Source organism: Eretmochelys imbricata, chromosome 7 (genome assembly GCF_965152235.1).
Source record: "Eretmochelys imbricata isolate rEreImb1 chromosome 7, rEreImb1.hap1, whole genome shotgun sequence".
Classification (NCBI taxonomy): Eukaryota; Metazoa; Chordata; order Testudines; family Cheloniidae; genus Eretmochelys; species Eretmochelys imbricata.
Genome location: NC_135578.1, coordinates 30,228,793 through 30,248,420, shown reverse-complemented (window position 1 = coordinate 30,248,420; position 19,628 = coordinate 30,228,793). Strand labels below are relative to the sequence as shown.

Sequence of the window (19,628 nt, the reverse complement as noted above, 5' to 3'; positions counted from 1 at the left end):
CACCAGGGGACACTGTCTCACGGGGGCTCATTGCTGCATAGGGCCCTGCCCAGCCTCCAGGGGGTGCCGTCTCCCAGGCACCTGGGTGCCCTGCAGGAGGCACCGTCTCCCAGGCACGGGGTGCCCTGCAGGGGGCGCCGTCCTGCAGGGGGCGCCGTCTCCCAGGCACGGGGTGCCCTGCAGGGGACGCCGTCTCACAGGCACGGGCTGCTCTGCAGCAGGGTGGGGAGGGCACTGTGCAGGGAGGCAGCCGTCTTGCGCGAGGCCTTGAGCAGCAGGGGGCTGTCAGGGTGCTGCTCCCGCAGATGGAGCAGGTGGCCCTCCTGGCTGTCGGCCGTGCAGCCGCACTCCTCGCACACGTAGAGCTTGGCCCGCCGCTCCTTGTAGGCGTAGCGCTGCTGCACCCCATGGATCTTCTTCAGGTGCGACTCCAGGGAGCAGCGCTGCGTGAAGGCCTTGTCACACAGGTTGCACTTGTACGGCCGCACGCCTGCAGCGGGGGGGGACGGACACGAAGGGTTAGCACTCCCTGTGCACATTCCCCCCTCGTGCCTCCCTTCATCCCCAGGGACCTAGCCCCCCCGACTCCCGCCTGCACAGAGCCAGCCCCACTGCCCAGAAACCCAGTAACCCCCCCTGGTGTGTGCACACAGACAGACACAGCACCCCACAATCCCAGCCCCAAGGGCCCGTTCATTCCACCAGTGCAGAGGGTGGAGAGGGTTAAGAAATCCCCCAGAACCCTAGGGGGAGGGCTAAGGGGTGGGGCCTGTTGCCAAGGCTCACCTGTGCAGGTGCTGGGGCAGGGCTGGTGGGGAAAAGGGTCTAGGCTTCACAGGCACGGGGACGGAGCTGGTGGGGACCTGTCCCAGTGGGGGTAGGGCTCTCACTTGTGGGGGGCGGGGCTGGCTGGGGCGTGTCCCAGAAGGGGCAGGGCTCTCACCTGTGTGTGCATGGGGGCGGGGCTGGGGGAGGCAGGGCTCTCGCCGGTGCGGGCGCGGGGGCAGGGCTGGTGGGGAGGTGTCCGGGCGGGCGCGGGGGCAGGGCTGGTGCGGAGGTGTCCGGGCGGGGGCGGGGCTCTCGCCGGGGCGGGGGCAGGGCTGGTGGGGAGGTGTCCGGGCGGGGGCGGGGCTCTCACCGGTGCGGGCGCGGGGGCAGGGCTGGTGGGGAGGTGTCCGGGCGGGGGCGGGGCTCTCGCCGGTGCGGGGGCAGGGCTGGTGGGGAGGTGTCCGGGCGGGGCTCTCACCGGTGCGGGGGCAGGGCTGGTGGGGAGGTGTCCGGGCGGGGGCGGGGCTCTCGCCGGTGCGGGCGCGGGGGCAGGGCTGGTGGGGAGGTGCCCCGGCGGGGGCGGGGCTCTCGCCGGTGCGGGCGCGGGGGCAGGGCTGGTGGGGAGGTGTCCGGGCGGGGGCGGGGCTCTCGCCGGTGCGGGCGCAGGGGCAGGGCTGGTGGGGAGGTGTCCGGGCGGGGGCAGGGCTGGTGGGGAGGTGCCCCGGCGGGGGCGGGGCTCTCGCCGGTGCGGGCGCAGGGGCAGGGCTGGTGGGGAGGTGCCCCGGCGGGGGCGGGGCTCTCGCCGGTGCGGGGCGCGGGGGCAGGGCTGGTGGGGAGGTGTCCGGGCGGGGGCGGGGCTCTCGCCGGTGCGGGCGCGGGGGCAGGGCTGGTGGGGAGGTGTCCGGGCGGGGGCAGGGCTGGTGGGGAGGTGCCCCGGCGGGGGCAGGGCTCTCACCGGTGTGGGTGCGGACGTGGCGTTTGAGGTCGAAGGTGTCGTTGAAGCCCTTCCCGCAGTAGGGGCACAGGTGACGCTTGACCTCGCTGTGGCACTTGAGGTGCCGGTTGAGCATGCGCTGGTAGCTGAAGCCCTTCTGGCACACGGGGCAGGAGAACAGCTCGCCCGGCCCCTCGCCCAGCGTCACCTGCCGGGGGCGGGGATGGAGCTGTCACCCCGGATCCCAAGGAGGGGGTGCCCAGTGACAGGGCTCTGTCTCCTCCCCCAGGCCCAAGGGCACCCCCACCAACCCCAGGAGCCCTGGGGAGGCCGTCCCAAGCACCAGAGCCTCCACTGCTCCATTCCCCTCCCCAAACCAGCCCCCACCTCCCTGGACACTCACAAACAGGGACCCCCAAACACCCCCCACAGTCTCTGCCCCCCAGCGCCGTGGGACAGCAGGGGAGCTGGGTGTCAGGATTGAGGAGCATTGGCAAAGCTGTGTGGGCAAGAAGCTCAGGCAGGGAGAGCAGGGAAGCTGGGCATCGGGTCGGCCAGGTGCTCATGATGACACTCAGACCCTCCCTGGTACCCAGCCACAGTGCAGTGGGCGAGAAGGGGGTTCTCTGGGCACGGATAGATCCTGAGGTTCCCCTGGGCAATCAACCCTGAACAGCCCAGATTGGCCACACGGGGGCCCTATGCACCCTGAGCCTGGAAGAGCTCCCCTGCCTCTCCTGGCCCCCAATTCATACCTTCATTTTGGGCCGCAGGAACCCATTGTGCTCCCCAGCTGGGGGCCCCTCCCCGGGGAGCTGGGCAGCCGTGTAGCTTGGATCTCGCAGGGTCAGGTCCAGGGGCATCGGATACGAGGGGGCTTCAGCCACCGAGGGCTCCAAGTCCTTGCCCAGAGCACAGCCCCCCAGGCAGACTAGGAGAAAGCAGAGGGGAGGGTTATAGGGAGGGCTTTGCTCCCTAAGATCTGGGGTGAGGGGTACAGGCAGTGGAGGGTGGGAATCAGGCCCGTTCCACCAAGGCCATATGGTAGATGAGCCACCTGGGCTCCGCATGGCCCCATGAGCTTGCAAGCCCCCTCGCCCCCAGCCGGCCTCACCCATCATCCACCGGACCCACACCGCATGCAACAGGGGGGTGATGCCCCAGCAGTGGGGAGTTTCCAGGGGATTCCCCATTCCCCCAGCAGGCTCACCACCCCACCCTCAAGCCCAGTGTTCACTGTCTTCCCCCCCCGCCCCCGGCCCCCCCAATCAGAATGGAACAAGGTGAAAGAGGCACCAGGTGGCGTCACCCGCATGGGGCAGCCATTGGCTTGTTCACACTCCCCCCCCCCCCTGAAAGGCAGCAGCCACGGACTGGGGAGGGGGTCAGCCTGGCAGCCTGGAGAGAGGGGGGAGCCAGGCTAGGGTCATGGCAACACAGGAGGAATCCCACACCCACACCCAGTCCCCACCCCACGAGCCAGCCAGTCCCCCACCTGTACAATGGATCAGAGCCAGCGCCCCCTAGAGGAGAAGGGCTCCCATATCCCTTTCCCCACCCAGATTGGAGCCAGTGCCCCCCAGAGGGGAACCTTCCTGTACCCCATTGCCTAGCGCTGCAGTAAACAAGCCCCTGGAACCGGTTCCCCAAGATGTTATTGAAAAGTCTGGCCCAGCCCAGCTGGTTAATTGAGTGTTTCCACCTGGGTGTCACCTGCCCCTAGGCCAGCTGGGTGGGGGGAGAACTAGTCCAGCTAGCCAGTCACCCCAGCACTCCCCTCCCACTGCAGAACAGCCTCAATATATCTCCCCTGCCCCACAGGGTCCAGCCCCTCCAAGTTTTTTGTCCTGCAGCCCACCACCATAGCATCCCGGCACCTTCCACATGGAACCAATAGCAACACAAAGGTCCTGAGTGGACTCCATGGAGTCTCTGGCCCTTCTCCCTTTACAGGGTCAGAACCCTGCATGGGGAAGGGGGTGATCAAATTGTGAGTGTCACTGAGAGCAGAAAGGCTCCATCAAAGAGCCTAGGCTGGATCCGGTGAGGGATTTTCAGGGGCGATAGGGAAGCATTAATGCCCCTGGGCGAGGCACTGGGAAGAGCTCAGCGGGAACACCGTGTGCAGTTCTGGTCACCCGTGTTCAGGAACAAGGGATCCAAACTGGCCCAGTGCAGAGAAGGGCTCCCAGGCTGATCAGGGGAGCGGAGAACTGATCTTACGAGAGGAGACTGAAAGGCTCGGCCTGTTTAGCCTGGCCTGGTGAAGGCTGAGCTGGCATCTGGTTGTGTCTATAAATATGGAAGGGAAAGGGCTACTGAAGCTAAAGGACAGTGTTGGACAAGAGCAAATGGGGATAAACTGGGAAGGAAGCAACTGAGGCTGGAGATAAGAAGGTTTCTACCCATCAGAGGTGAGATGTTCTGGAACAGCCTCCCCTTAGGAAGGGTGGAGGCAAAATAAATAATGCAAGAAGGCCACACTGGGTCAGACCAATGGTCCATCTAGCCCCGTATCCTGTCTCTGATAGCGGCCCATTCCAGATGCTTTCGAGGGAATGAACAGAACAGGGCAATTTCAAATGATCCATCCCCTGTCATTCAGTCCCAGCTTCTGGCCGTCGGAGACTAGGGACACCAAGAGCACAGGGCTGCATCCTGACCATCTTGGCTGATAGCCATTGATGGACCCGTCCTCCAGGAACTTACCTAATTCTTTTTTGAACCCAGTTAGACTTTTGGCCTTCACAACATCCTCTGGCAAGGAGTTCCACAGGCTGACTGTACATTGTGTGAAGAAATACGGCCTTGCGTTTGTTTCAAACCTGCTGCCTGTTACTTTGTTGGGTGACCTCTGGTCCTTGTGTTATGGGAAGGGGTAAATAATTCTGGATTTTATAGACCTCTTTCACATCCCCCCCTTAGTTATCTCTTTTCTAAACTGAACAAACACCAGCTTTTTAATCTCTCCTCATAGGAAAGCTGCTCCATCCCCCTCATCATTTTCATTGCTCTTCTCTGTTCCTTTTTCAATTCTAACGTCTCTTTTTTGAGTTGGGGGTGAGCAGAACGGCATGCAGGATTCAAGGCGTGGGCATCCCAGGGCTTTCTCCAGTGGGATTATGATATTTTCTGTCTTATTACCGCACCCTTTTCTAATGGCTCCTAACATTCGCGGAGCATTTTTGACTCCCACTGTCCCTTGAGCAGATGTTGTCAGGGAACTACCCGCAGAGACACCAAGGTCTTTTTCCTGAGAGGTAGCAGCTAATTTAAACCCCCCTCTTTTTGGGTGGATAGTTGGGCTTATGTTTTCCAGTGTGCGTTACTTTGCATTTACCAACGCTGAGAGCCCAACCCAGCTGAGGATGGAGCTGGACGCATTTCTGTCAGGGGGGTGGATGGCTGTGATAGCAGGGCGTGGACACAATGGCGCAGGAGGTCCCTTTTAGCTGGTGTTGGCTTTGCAGCGTTTCCTAGAGCTGATCAGACTCCGGGCTAGCCTGGTCTCTGGAGGACGGTCGCACGGCTGGGTCCTCTCCCTGGAGAACGCTTTGTCCCTAGCTCACCTTCGCACTGGGTGATGGGACCTGCACGTCCCAAGGAGTGCAGCACTCACTGCGGTTTATAGATCAGATATGGGCTTTGGTGCAGCTGGGGCATGATCCCCTAATTACTTTGAAAATTAGGGATCAAGGCTTTAAACTGACCCCAGGAGTCAGCTGGGAGCCAGTGGAGGGACTCAAGCACAGACCTGAGCTATGGCTGCTTTCTGTAGTGGCTGGAGCCTGTGCATCATTCACTGAAGCTGGCCCCCGTGTGATCATCTAGTCTGACTTCCTGTAGGACCCAGGCCATAGGGCTTCCCTGCATTAATTCCTGGCTGAATTAAAGCAGATCCGGTGCTGCTGTGGAGGAGAGACAGGGATTATCTGGACCTCTGCCATGGAAAGTTCTGCATTTTCTCAAGTGGTTCTGCAGCGTTCTTCCTCGAGTGCTTGCTCATATCAATTCCAGTTAGGTGTGTGCGTGCGCTGTGTGCATGGCTGTCGGAAATGTTTCCCTAGCAGCTACCCGTCGGGCCGGCTGTGGAGCCCCCTGGAGTGGCACCGGTACAGAGCTCTATATACCACCCTGCCGGCCGGACCCCCTTCAGCTTCTTCTTACCGCCAGTGACGGTTGTTGGAACAGTGGTCTCTTGCTCGCAGGTGTCCCACAAATCCCTAGCTCTTCTGCTTATCTTTGTATATAGTTACCCATTGTTAGTTAAGTGTTTCTCTTCTAGTTGTTAATTGTAGTCTTTAACGGCTGGGGGGTTTTCCCCTTCACCAAGTGCCCTGCGGGGCCCCGGGGCATGCCGTCCCAGGGCGTCAAACCCTGGAGCTCCTGTGCCAAGCCTATGCCCACGGGCGACTCCCACGACTCCTGTCTCCGGTGTCTGGGAGCAGCCCATCAGGTAGACAAGTGGAAGATCTGCAAGGCCTTCAAGCCTCACACCAGAAAAGAGAGGGATATTCAATTGAAACAACTGCTCATGGAGTCAGCCCTCCAGTCGCAGCAGGACCCAGCCCCACGCGCTTCGGTGCGGAGCGCTCCTCCGAACGGCACCGAAGAAAGACTCGGCCTGCCTACCCAGGGGCCAGAGTTGCCGGCAAGAAGGAACTGAAGGGGGGCCGGGCCGGCAGGGTGGTATATAGAGCGCCACTCCAGGGGGCTCCACAGCCGGCCCGACGGGTAGCTGCTAGGGAAAAGTTTCCGACAGCCATGCACACATCACTCGCACACACCTAACTGGAATAGACATGAGCAATACAGCTGGAAGAGCAAGAGTTACAAAAAGGGTGAGTAACCGTTTTTTCCCCCCACCAGCTTGCTGCACAATGGCCTGAAATTCTGACCCCTCTGCTAAAGTTGCTAGAGGCGGGGGCCATTCCTGGAGACTTTCGCAGGGAGATCATTTATAAAGTCAGAGCTCTTCCTTCAACTTTTTTCTGCCACTGAACAATTACATCCTAATATGTATGCCCCTGGGGGTCAGGATTGTACAGCGCCAAGCACAACAGGGCCCAAATAGCCACCAGAGGACAGCAAAGCACATGTGTGGTCAGACATAGAAATATGGGGCTGACCTCGAGGCATCACCTAGTCCATCAGCCCCTGCTGAGGCAGGACCAAGGAAACCCCAACCATCTCTGACAGGTGTTTGTCCAACCTGGTCTTAAACCCCCCTCCCCCAAAAGGACAGTGCTGCTCTAACCTCCCTTGGGAGCCTGTTTGCAGGATCAGGGCCTGTGTGCACGTAAACAGATTCCAAAGTGAGAAGGAACCGCTGGGATCACCTAGTCTGACCTCCTGCGTAGCATGGGGAAGCCCTAGGACCTGTGTGAAAGCCGGGCTGAACCAGAGTAGATCTTCTAGAAAGCCAGCCAATCTTGGTTTAAAAATGGCCAGTGATGGAGAATCTTTGGTCTGTTGTTCCAACGGTTAATTACCCTCATGGGTACCAATTTGCTCTTTATTTCCCATCTGAATTTGTCCAACGTCAGTTTCCAGCCATTGGATCTTGTCAGACCATTGCTAGATTGAGGAAACCCTTATCAAATATTTCCTCTCCCCTCCACCCCTGGTAGGTAGTTATAGACTGGGATCAAGTCATCCCTTAACCTTTGCTGTGTTGAGCTAAATAGACAAAGCTCCTGGAGTCTCTCACTATGAGGCATGTTTTCCAAATTTTTAATCATTCTGGTGGCTCTTCTCTGAGCCCTCTCCAATTTATCAGCATCCTTCTTGCATTGTGGCCACCAGAACGGGACACAGGATTCCAGCAGTGGTCACACCAGTGCCACATACAGAGGTAACAGAACCTCCCTAATCGTACGTGAGCTTCCCTTGTTTATTCAGCCAGGGGTTGCATTAGCCTTGCACTGAGAGCTCATGTTCAGCTGATTAGCCACCAGGACACCCCTTTCCCAAACCTTTCTCAGAGTCACTAGTCCCCAGCATAGAGTCCCCTCTCCTGTAAGTATGGCTGCAGTCTTGGTTCCTCGCTGTATAGGTTTATATTTGGCTCAGCTGAAATGCGTATTGTTTACGAACTGATCCAGATAGCTCTGTAGCAGTGACTTACCCTCTTCATTATTCCCCGCTCCCCACTCTCCATCTGTCTGCGCAAGCGTCATTAGTAATGATTTTTTGTTTTCTTTGAGGTCCTTGATAAATGTCAGAAAGCACAGCACCAAGAACCAATCCTAGTGGGACCCCACTAGAAACACCCCCTCAATGCTGAGTCCCTGTTTAGTTACATTTTGGGACCTATCAGCTGACCCACTGTCAATCCATTTCAGGGGCCATATTGATCTGGTATCATTCTAGTTTGTTTTAACCTCACAATAGCATGTGACATCCAAACAAATGCTTTACTGAAATCTACATCTATTACATCACCCCATGGCCTTTATCAACCAAACTTGTAATCCCACCAAAAGAGATATCAAGTTAGTTTGACAGGATCGGGTTCGCCATAAACCCAGGTTGACTGGCATTCATTATCTCCTGCCTCAGTCACTCCCTTATCTTGCCCAGGAATGACATCAGGCTGACAGGCTTATAACTGCCTAGGTTGTAGAATATTGACTCTGGGAGAGCAGTGCTGTGTAGCGGGTAAGAGCGGGCAGGGCTAGGAGTCAGGACTCCTGGGTCATCTGTGCTATCTCTACCTCGTGGTTCCTTGCCCTGAGAAAGGAGGGCAGGGGTGAGGATCTAGTGCTGCTCACACGGTAAGGGTGAGGAGAGGGGATCAGTCCCTACCTTGCTGTGACTTGGAATGGAACGGCCAGCGATTAAGACAAAGGGGAGAGCCAGGAATACAGGCTGCAGGGGGCAGACAACACTGCTGTCCCCCAGGGAATTCCCCAGGAACTGATGCTGGAGTCCACCTTTCCCCCCCCCCAACATTGGAGCATGGGCCAGGAGCACCGGGTCAGAGATAGGATGCACACGGCCCCCAGAGCCTGTGACATGTAGGGGCCTCCCTGGCCCTGGCTTACTTGCAGACCCTGGTAGCCATCTGATCTCTCCCACAAACAATGAGAGACAGCCCCTGCTCCCAAGAGCTCATAGTGTAAACAGCCAAAGGATGGGAGGGGAAACAAAGGCCCAGAGAGGAAACTTTGCCCAGGGTCAGTGGCAGAGCTGGGAATAGAACCCAGGTGTCCTTAGTCCCAGTGTCCGATCAGCTGGTCCCACGTGCAGAGACAGCTTCCAGGAGCAGCACTTCCCCCTACACCTGCTGTGCTAATGGGATCACTGGCACCCACACTTCTGATGCCCTCCCTTGAGCCTCCCAATCATATCACGGCCTAATTTAGTCATGCCAGAATTCATAGAGGGAAAGGCGGGACCAGGATTCAGCCCTCCCTCCACTCCCAGAGCTGGGATAGAACCCAGGAGTCCTGGCGCCCAGCCCCCTCTGCAAGTGTCTAACCTGCACTGGTTGATATTTAAGCCATTGGCTCCAAGGGGTGGTGCCAATTTGAAGGGACACCCCAGAGTAGGGCTGAAAGGCTTATCTGATCAGAGGGGTCAGCAAAGCCTGACCCGTCAGGGGGATGAGACAGGGTTAAAGGGAATCGGGACCAGCCAATCAGTGAGTTAGTAATCTGTCTAGGGAGAAGTGGATACAGCTGGGACCCAGGACTCCTGGGTTCTATGCCAGCTGTGCCAGAAAGGGTCAATTTCTTTCCCCTCATTGGCTCTCCGTTTTCCCTCAGATCTCACATTGGCCCTGAGGACCAGGCAGGGCAGGGGGTGTCTAACTGAAATCAGGCCCTTTGGATTAGTTAATGACCCAGATGGACGCCAGGTTCTGCCAGGAATCAGCAGGTTGGAATCCACAGACAGCTACTCATAGAGCATCTGGGTATTAATTACCAGCTAATTACAGACTCCAGGGCCAGGCACTCCCAGGTGGGGTGCTAATGCACACTCCCTGCGTGCTGCAGGGTGGGTCATGAGCCAGGTACTCAGTATCCCGTTGATTTCATTGGGGGTCCTTGCTCACCAGCCCTGATTCCCCTCCCACCATCAGATTTACAGGTCCCCTTGCTCTGATCATCTCCTGCAGCCCTCATGGCCTCTATCCCCAGTTCTGGGAGAGGAGTGGGGTCTAGTGGTTTGAGCCCATTGCCTATTGCCCATCAGGGGGCAAAAGTGACAGAAGTGATATAGAGATCAGTCTCCTCTCCCACCATTGAGGAGCTGGGGGAGCTCCCTGCTGGAGGGAGCTCTCCCTGCCACCAATCTGGGGAGACACCCAAATTCAAAGGGGTGCTCAGGTGGCACCAGCAGGGGAAGGATCTGACCTGGACCCAACCAAAAATAAGTGACATCCAAGTTTACAGTCAAGCGCTTATGGCACCAGACTGGGTTCTAGCCCCAGCTCTGACCTGCTGCCAGACATGTGGCAAATCCCTTAATCTACCCCAACAGCCATAGATTTAAAGGGACCTTTAGACCCTCTAGTCACCCCTGCACTGAGCTCAGTTACTTGTGTTTGACTAAAGCATGTTCCCAAAAGGCACCCAGGCTTCTCCAAGAGATGGAGATGCCACCACTTGCCTTGGCCATTTGTTCCAATGTTAATCACTCTCACACTTAAACACCTGGGGCCTCCTTTCTCACTTGAAGGTGTTTGGCTTTAACCCACACATGGGTTCTTGTTCTGCCTCTCACAGCTAGATTAAAGACTTTTCAGTACACTGTTTGCTCTTAGACACTGTCATCAAGTTACCGCTCAAGGTTCTTTTTGAGAAGTTAAATCAGATTGCCTTCCAGCAAGAGGCTTGAGCTCATGTTCTCCAGCCTTTGAGTTTAAGGTTGGTCTGGATTCTAGACAGGTTGAACAGGTAGAATAGGCCCAAGCTAGGATTTCTTTGCTTGCATGGGATTCTTTTTTAAAAAAAGAAAAAAACCCATTCAATTAAACTTTGAGACCATTCAATTAAACTGGTTTCTAAAGCTCCATTCACTGGAGCATTCAGACCCAGCACCCTGCACTCACAGATCAAAGATATTTCACTAGCCTCCAGAAGAAAAACACTCTCCCAGTACCTGTCTAGCCCACCATCACAGAAGTACCTGGGTGCCTCACTGTCTAGAATCTCTCCCACACACACACCTTGAGTGCTATCACCCCCATTTTACAGATGGGGAAACAGAGGCACAGAGAAGCTAAGTGACTTGCCCAATATCACAGGGGAAGTCTGTGGCGGAGCAAGGAATTGAACCCAGGTTTCCCAAGTCCTAGGCTAGTGCCCTAACCACAGCACCAGCCTTGCTCTTTAAAATGTACTAGCTGGCAAAACATCTCTTAGAATTAAAGCTATGGCAGGGCTTCCTAGTGGCTTGAGCAGAGTAAACCCAGGAGTCCTGACTTCTAGTCTCATTCCCAGCACTGTGAAGGAAGTGGAGTCTAGGGTTAGGAAGGGGGGCTGGAAGTCCAGACCCCTGGATTCTATTCTCAGCTCAAAGGGGGGAGTGGGGTCCAGTGGTTAGATGGAGTCAGGACTCTGGGATCCTTCCCAAGAAGGGTGACAGTACAATTGGTTCTGGTGTTCCTGACTTGGCAGTTGTAGCACTCCCGGGCCCTGCCCCCCTCACAGCTGGGAGCCAGCATCCCCACACACCTCCCAGCCCCTCAGCTAACAAACAAGCCAATCCCAAGAGGGAGTTTAAACATTAAAAGCCACTTCCCAATCATGGCCGCTGGAGTTCTGCATAACTGCGCTTCCCCCACTGCCCCAGCAGGCACCGCACGGGGGCTCCCCGGACTGAATGGCCAGGAGAGGAAATGGGAGGCTGGCCTGGCAAAGAGTCCCAGGGGAAGAGCAGTGCCCAGAAAATGCTGATTGGAAACCCTCGTGGGTCCCTATTGGGATCCTGGCTCCAGGCCCTAGACACACGCATAGGCTGCCATCGGCAGATCAGTTAAGGAAATGAGCTGGGTCCAAAGGTCACTCTCCTGGAATCCGACTCCCGGCACCAAGAAACCGTTGCGGGCTGTTCCCTGCAGAGAGGGAGCACGAATCATCGGCCCCCACATTCCAGCCGGCCTGGAGCTGTATGTCAGGGAACTGCCATTACTTTGTGTGGCAAGCCCCACTCCCACCAGGCCAAGCCACTTCACCTGGTTCCCCAGCGCTGCTGTCCCCCAGCCTCCTGTGCTGAGTTTTGAACAGGTGACTTGCCACTCCAGCAGCCGGCACGGTTGTGTGCTATCCACAAGCACGAATGGCAATATTTCAAAGAGCTCTAATCTCCAGCAAGGAAGGCTGGTCTAGCGGTTAGGGCTCTTGCCTCGGGAGACGAGTTAAATTCCCTCTCCGCCACAGAACCCCCCGCCCCTTCTCCCTTAGGACCTTGGCAAGTCACTTAGCCTCTCTGTGCTTCACTTTCCCTTTCTGAGCAATGGGCATGATTGCCCTGTCCTGTCTCCCTTGAGGGCTGTGAGGTGCTCAGATTGCAGGTGCTGGGGGCAGATAAGTATCTGCACAGATCTAGCATCCTTCCTCCAATCAGACTCACCTGGTACATAGATCTCTCCTCTCTCTTCATCAGGCAATTCACTCCAGTTCCTCTTGCCCACAGACACACGGGATTTTTTCACTAAGAAAGCCCGAGGCATCTCCGAGATCAATTAAATTGCCTGGGATTCTTAAACAGATCAATAAATAAATACCAAGGCTTCTGCCTCTTAGCATAAAAACAGGGACAAACTTTCACCCAACTTGGGAAGGGGTTTTTCCTTTCAAATAAAATAAAATAAAACAATAAGTCAGCAGCAAGAGGGATTTCCAGGGACCAGGTGACGTTGCAAGGAGAGCAGCGAACAAAACTTTCCTCAACGTTCTAGGATGGAACCTTACAACAAGCCAGGCCCGCAGCGCCCTGGGGATGGACCGCTGGGTCCTGGTCGGTTTCACCCAGCGCCGTTCTTCGCGCGCAGCCTGCGCTCCGGTCAGTTTCAGCCTCCCAGCAGGTACAGCCGCTGAAGTGGCGGGGGAAGCGACCGGGGCGGGCTACGGAGCAGGCAGGCTCCCCGGGTTCTCCGCTAACCGCTCCCCTGCCGGGAGAGCCAGGACTTTTGCGGGCTCCGATCCGGAGGGACAGATCGGATCGGGAAGGGGAAAGAACTGTACCTGCGCTGAGCTCATTAGCGAGTTTGTTTTTGAAGGAGGGGGTGGGGATGGCGCATGCGTTTGGAAATAACGGTGTCACCCACCTGTGCGCTACCTGCCCAACCGGTTCCCTGCCAGGAGGAGATTGTGTGTCACCCACTGCTGGGGGCGCCCCCCCCTTTGTTTTCTTGATGCTTCAGCGTGTCCGAAGCGGGAGCCGCTTGGGGCTGGGGCTTGACCAGGGGCGTGAACACACACTCCTGGAGGGAGTGCAGCGGGAGGCAGAGCAGAGAGGAGGAGGTGCAGTGAACACGCTGTGCTCGTGAGTGACGATCAGTCCAACCCAGGTTGACCCGAACAGCTGGACCTTGATGCCATTGAATTTAACACCAGGAAAGGTATTTTCTTGGTCCAGGTCCGTGATTGGCCGTAAGGACCTGGCCACACTCCAGGTGTTTTAAACCAGTGTCGCTCCTCCCCTCTCCCGCCCCCCCGTCCCAGTGTATCACACACACCCCCCCAATGCGCACAACACTGGACTGGTGTGAACAGCAACTTACACTGCATTGGCCTGGTGGTGGAGGTACTGCACCAGAATTCATAGTGAGTCGCACTAGTGTGACCCTCTAGTGTGCATGTGCCAAGGTGGTTTGCATGAGTGTGATCTGGTGCAAAAAACACCTGCACTAATGCACCCACGTAGGTGCAAGGACTCACTCTGAGATTTTCCATCAACTAACAGGCCAGATCTCACTGGGCGGTCCCCAGGACCCCAAGCCTAACTCTCAGTGGCTGGCACAGGGTTCTGCCCATGCCTAGGAGATGGCAGAATCAAGGAGGAGGCCTGGTTTCATGGCTGCCCGACCAGGGACACCTTGCACCTGATCACTAGTGGCACCGAGCTCCCATAACCCCACCTTGCTCTCCTCTCATTTAGGCATGGAAATAAGCTGCTGAGATCTCTCCACAGGGCTCCGGGTCCCCATCTCTTACGACAATCCCCCCAAAATGAGACCTGGCTGGTGGTACGGATCCCTGTGCAAAATCCACCCCCTCAATTGTGGGGCACTGAAGCCCTGGGAATCAGGCCTCAGATGTCTCAGGGTTCCTGCAGCCAACAATAGATGTTAGTCCCAAGAGCCCCAGGGGAAGGGGTGGGAAAGAGAAGCTGCGCTGTTTATTCCGGGGTGCAGCTCAGCTCCATCTGGAGGCGTCTGCTCCTGTTTCAAGGGACAAGTCAGCGGGGTGGTGCAGGTTGCGTTGGAGGGGAATGTCAGCACGGTGTGGGTTCGCTGGCTGGACGTTAGCCAGGCTGCACTTAGCCAGGCCGGAAAAGCAACTTGGCAGGAAACTTTTAGACTGGTAGGACTGGAAGGGGGGTCATCCAGGCCAGCCCCCTGCCTTCATGGCAAGACTAAGAATGAATGAATTCCCTCACTGAGACACACGCGTCGGGAGGGCGTCTGCAAAGGTCCATGGAGCAAATTTTAATGCGCAGGATGTTGAGAGTTCAGATCCCGTACACTACCCCAGCAGTTCTCTCCCTCCCGCATGGAAATAGAAGCAGGCACATCCCAGGTCTCCAAAGCCCTGAGTCTGAACGTGTAGGGGGGAGTTTTGAGGGAAGGGTGTGAAGGGAGGAGTGTTTTGCGGGGGAATATATGGGACTGGGGGATGAGATGTTCTGGAGTGAGTGGCTGGGGTAAGCAAGGGATTGTGGGGGAAGTTGGGGTGGCATTTTGAGAGGCTTTGGGGGAGAGTTAGAGGAGGGAAGGCTGGGAGTCTGGGCTTCCGGGCTCTATCCCTGGTTCTGGGAAGAGAGTGGGTCCCCGTGGTAGAACAGAGGGGGCTGAGGCTCGGGACCCCGGGTTCTATTCCTTGCCCTAAGAGGCAGTGGGGTTAATTGGGCTAGAACAGGGGGGCTGGGAGCCAGGACCCCTGGGTTCTGTTCCCAGCTCCGGGAGGAGAGTGGGAGAAGCAGGAGGTAGTGAAAAGCTTCAGCCATGCTCCACCCATCATAGCACTTAAACCCATGTAGCCCCTCCTAACCACGTGTCCCCAGCTTCTGCCCCACCTCCCCGAGCGGCTGCTTCGTGCGGCCCAGCAGATTCCCCCGCCTGGGAGCGGGGAGGAACAGTTTGTGATTCACCCGCTGCTCAGGAGAGCCGGAGCGTCGGGCGGGTGCTGGAAGCCAACGCCGGGCGGGTGCGGGGGGAGTGGGGACGAGAACCGCGGGCCCCGCTAGGCCCAGCTCCAAAGAATCTTAATTGCAGCCGGCTTGGCACCTGTCGGCTGAGATGCTCCTGGCACACGCAGCACATTCCTGGGGCCAGGAGTCCCGCAAGCCAGGCCCTGACACACATAAACCTGGGAGCGGAACACAGGCACTTCAAGGGCTGCTGGCTCAAATCCAGGTCCAGGAGGTGGGGACTGGCTGGCTCAGAGAGGTGGGGGATGGGACACTGCCTCTCCCTTACCAACTTGGGGTTGGATGGGAACTGGTGCCTCCTAGAGGGGAAAGACCCCATTCCCTCCTCCTTCCACCCTGAATTGGAACAACAGGCCCAGAATATGTGCCCCTTCTCTGGGCGGGGAAGGTAGGGACCCATTAATTATCTGTCCAGCCCGCTCAGGACTAGTACCAAGGAAAAGTGTGAGGCCTGAAACATATAATTATCCTGCCTATGTTTCCTGTAGTGGTCCTGTCCCACAACACGCCAGAGAGGGGCAGAGATCACCCCACCCACAGCTGCAATGCGGCCAGCCCTGGGGTGGAACGCACTGGAGCCGGGGAGGAGTGTAACAGCACACGGCAACGGCGGCTGGGGGCAGAGGCGGGAAGAGATGGTCCAGGTTCCGCCTGAACTTGGGCCGCAGAGAGGCAGACCCAAGGTCAGCAGAGCACGGGTTTGGCCAGGACACTGGAGTTCACACCCCAGCATGTGGGGAAAGTGCCAGGAGGTTTCACAGCCATACGTGGGGCAGAGTCAGGGTTTTACCTCTCCCTGGAGTCAGTGAATCACAGTGACCCCATGAAGTGGAGAGCCCCCCCCGTACTGAGCTCCCCTCTGGTGCTGCACTGGGGCATTGGGGTCATCACCGGCTGTGAGAGGAGGGTACCCCAATGAGCCCTCCACCGCACTCCCTGAAGCACAGCGGCCCTTCGCACTGCTGTTGACCATTGGGGCCAGCGGTGACTGCGAAGGGAGAGCACCCGCTACCCACTCCCTGCAGCTCCCTTGCAGGTCTCCCCTCCCATCCCAACTGAAACCAGTCCTGCTTAGCATGCCATCTCCAGGCATCCCAGCATAGGCAGGGCTCCCGCTTCCTCCTGAGCCTCAGCCCACAGGCAAAGCGGATGTCAGCATGTCTGGGATGTGGGAAACACCCAGGGCCAGGCAGGTGGTGCCAGCCCAACGGGTTCAACCAAATCCCCGGGTGAATAACCTCAGGGAGGAGAAGACAACAAACAGGAATTCTGGGATGACAGCGTATCTAGTGGTTAGGGGTGGAGCGAGGCCTCCTGGGGTTTAGCCTTGCTCCTGGCCGGGGGCTGTGAGGCAGAACCCCTGAATTCCATGCCTCAGTTTCCCCTCGCTCCATTGAGGGGATTCTCCTGGCTGGGCGGTTTGATTGGCCGGTTTCCGTGGGCACCAAGCTGTGAGGCTGGTGATGATGAGCCGGGCTGGGCACTGCCCAGGCTCGTGGCACAGGCACTGCAGTACATAGCCTGGGTCTATAACATGCCTTCAAAGACCTTAGCTAATTAACCCACAGGTGAAGCAGCATCAAAACCACTCACACAGAGAAACTGAGGCACCGCCACTTCCTCGGAGCCAGCCCAAGAATCAGGGCAGGAGGAGACACAACTCAGTTCTCACTCCCAGCCCCCCCAAACCAGTAGGCTCCCCTCCCCTCCCATAGCTGCAAATAGAACCCAGGTGTCCTGGCTCTCAGCCAGGCTCTCTGGGCTGGGGTGCTCCCGAAATCCCAGCTGGAGTTTCGACCTGGCTATTTCCTGGTGTTGGGACGCGTCCCAGCCTCAGCCCCAGGGGGGGATGAGTCTCGTGGCAGGGATGGGGCAGACGCGGGGGAACCAGTCTGGATGTGGACGGGAGGGGTGCGGCCGGAACCAGGGGGGTGGGAGGGCTGTCCCTAGCTCTGCCACTGACTCACTGGTGATCCTTCCCGCTCCTTGCCTCAGTTTCCCCATCTGCTCATGGGGATGGCGTCTCTGAGAGGCTGCCCAGAGACACTGATTAGCTCCAGATGGATCCATGTTTAAGATACACCACCAGCGCTTTTCATCCCCTGCCCAGGGCTGAGATGCAGCCGCCTCGGGGCTGTTTAGCAATTCACAGTAACATCACATAACAGTTCTGGACAGGAAGCGAAAAAGAATTTTGTATCCGATTGAAACTGCAGCGTTTATTGAGACAGGCTATAGACCACAGAGGTGGAATTTGTCTGGGCCCTGGGCTGAAGTACCTTGCTCTAACCAGTAGCCCCCACTCCCTTCCCAGAGCCATACACAGAACCCAGGATTTCTGACTCCGGCCCACTTCACGCCAGGCCTTGCTGCTCCTCCTGCCGCTGGGTTCCTCCCTTCTCGCCCCCGCGCCTGGCTAGGGGAGCAGGAAGCTCCCGGCTCCATGTGGGGGCCTCTCCCTGTGCCCCAGGCAGGCCCCGTTCCCGCTGCCATACAGTTAAGTTTCACCGCCCGCCCACACTCCAACCTATCTCAGCCTCCCCGTGCAAGTAACTCCCTCTCCTCACCCCCTACCCCCAGTGCTGGGGGATCTGGACCTGCCCGAGGCTCCTCGATCACTGGCAGTGCCTGAGCCCCAAGCCAAGAGCGAATCTCCAACCCAGCAGTGCCATGGCTGCTGGCCGAGGGGGGAGGCAGAGGCAGGAATTGGATCAGGGCGAGGACGTGAAATAGTGACGGGGATGGAGGAGTGGGAAGAAGAGCGGGCGATACAACGGGCTGCCCTGTGCCTCTTTCCCCATCTGCCCAACCCATGTCATGCCCTCGGCTCAGTGGGGTGCAATCTGCCTCCGTGTGTGTCTTCTTTGGCCCTACAGAGCTATGCATGGGGTGGAGGGGTCCCAGGGATAGCAGGGGGCTGCAGGTCAGGATTTTGGGGCCTTGGCAGAGCTGTGGGGGGATCCAGTGCTGGGATAGCAAGAGGCTGTGGGTTGGGATTGAGGGGCATTAGCAGACATGGGGGGTGGCAGGCTGCGATAGCAGGGTAGGGGGCACCGCTCAGCCCCTAGGTACCTGCAACCTGTTAGCCGAGGTCTGTGGTGCGGCTCAGGTTGGGGTGGCTTCATGAGACTGTTACTCAGAGGTTACACAACGAAACTGAAGCAAGTCGGCACCTGCTTCTGCCCCCTCATCCCAGACCTCTGGGGCAACGGAGCCAGGACTCAGCCATCGCCTCCTCCGTTAGGTGCTCTGGGGACAGAGCCCTGCCACTCCTCCCTGATCCATCTCACAGGCCAGCCCTGCGTGTCACCCCCAACCTCCTGCTAACTCAGCCCTGGGCTCCCCACCAGCTCTGCCACCCCCTTCAATCCCACCCCCTGCTGTCCCAGCCCTGGGCTTCCCAATAGCGCTATCTGTGCCCCTCAGTCTCGACCCCCCTCCCCGCTAACCCAGCCCTGGGCTCCCCACCAGCTCTGCCAGCACCCTTCAATCCCACCCCCTGCTAACCCAGCCCTGGGCTCCCCACCAGCTCTGCCAGTGATCTTAGATTTGCACCCCCCTGATATCCCTCCACCCAGTGCCCTGAAACTGAGGAGGATCCTGCACGGATGGGGTGATGTGGGGTGACAGTCCTTGAGGGTGAGAGGAATCCCTGACTGGATGGGCCCATTGGTCTGGGGGGGCGAGGCGGAGCAGGCAGCGACAGAGAGGAGTGGCGATGCCCCAGTTGTGGGGCGGGCAATGTTGCGAGGCGACGGGGTATACCCAGAGCAGCGAGGCAGGAGGGGCACGGCAGTGACTAGCCAGAGGAGGATGGGGGGGTAGTGACGCGAGGAGGGGAATGGGGGGCAGTAAGGCTAGGGTGACCAGATGTCCCGATTTTATAGGGACAGTCCTGATTTTGGGGTCTTTTTCTTATATAGGCTCCTATTACTCCCCACTCCTTGTCCCGATTTTTGGCATTTGCTGTCAGGTCACCCTAAGTAAGGCAGAGGGGATAACCCGGGAGGAGGGGTCGGGCAGTGACGCGAGGAGGGGAATGGGGGGGGAAGTAGTGACGCGGGGGGGCAGCAAGGTGGGGGGATACCGCAGGGGAGGGGCCGGGCAGTGACGCGGGGAGGGGGACACCGGGTGGGGGGGACGTAGTGACGCGAGGAGGGCAGTAAGGAGAGGGGATACCGGGGGGCGGGGCGGGGCCGGGCAGTGACGCGAGGAGGGGGCTACCCGGGGGCGGGGCCGGGCAGTGACGCGGGGAGGGGGCTACCTGGGGGCGGGGCCGGGCAGTGACGCGAGGAGGGGGATACTGGGCGGATGTAGAGAAGCGGGGGGCAGCAAGGCGGGGGGATACCGCGGGGGATGGGCCGGGCAGTGATGCGGGGAGGGGGATACCCGGGGGCGGGGCCGGGCAGTGACGCGGAGAGGGGGCTACCCGGGGGCGGGGCCGGGCAGTGACGCGGGGAGGGGGCTACCCGGGGGCGGGGCCGGGCAGTGACGCGGGGAGGGGGCTACCCGGGGGCGGGGCCGGGCAGTGACGCGGGGAGGG

At 58.5% G+C, this 19,628-nt stretch overlaps 1 protein-coding gene across 1 annotated transcript; it reads right to left on the bottom strand.

The window, feature by feature from the left end:
• Positions 1-194: 194 nt before the first annotated feature.
• Positions 195-12,383, bottom strand: OVOL1 (ovo like transcriptional repressor 1). Its single transcript, XM_077822986.1, has 4 exons — positions 12,284-12,383; positions 2,458-2,633; positions 1,724-1,910; positions 195-490 (listed from the first exon to the last, which is right to left on the bottom strand). Exons 1-4 carry the CDS (start codon positions 12,381-12,383, stop codon positions 195-197), a joined length of 759 nt encoding a protein of 252 aa, XP_077679112.1.
• Between the last annotated feature and the right edge of the window lie 7,245 nt (positions 12,384-19,628).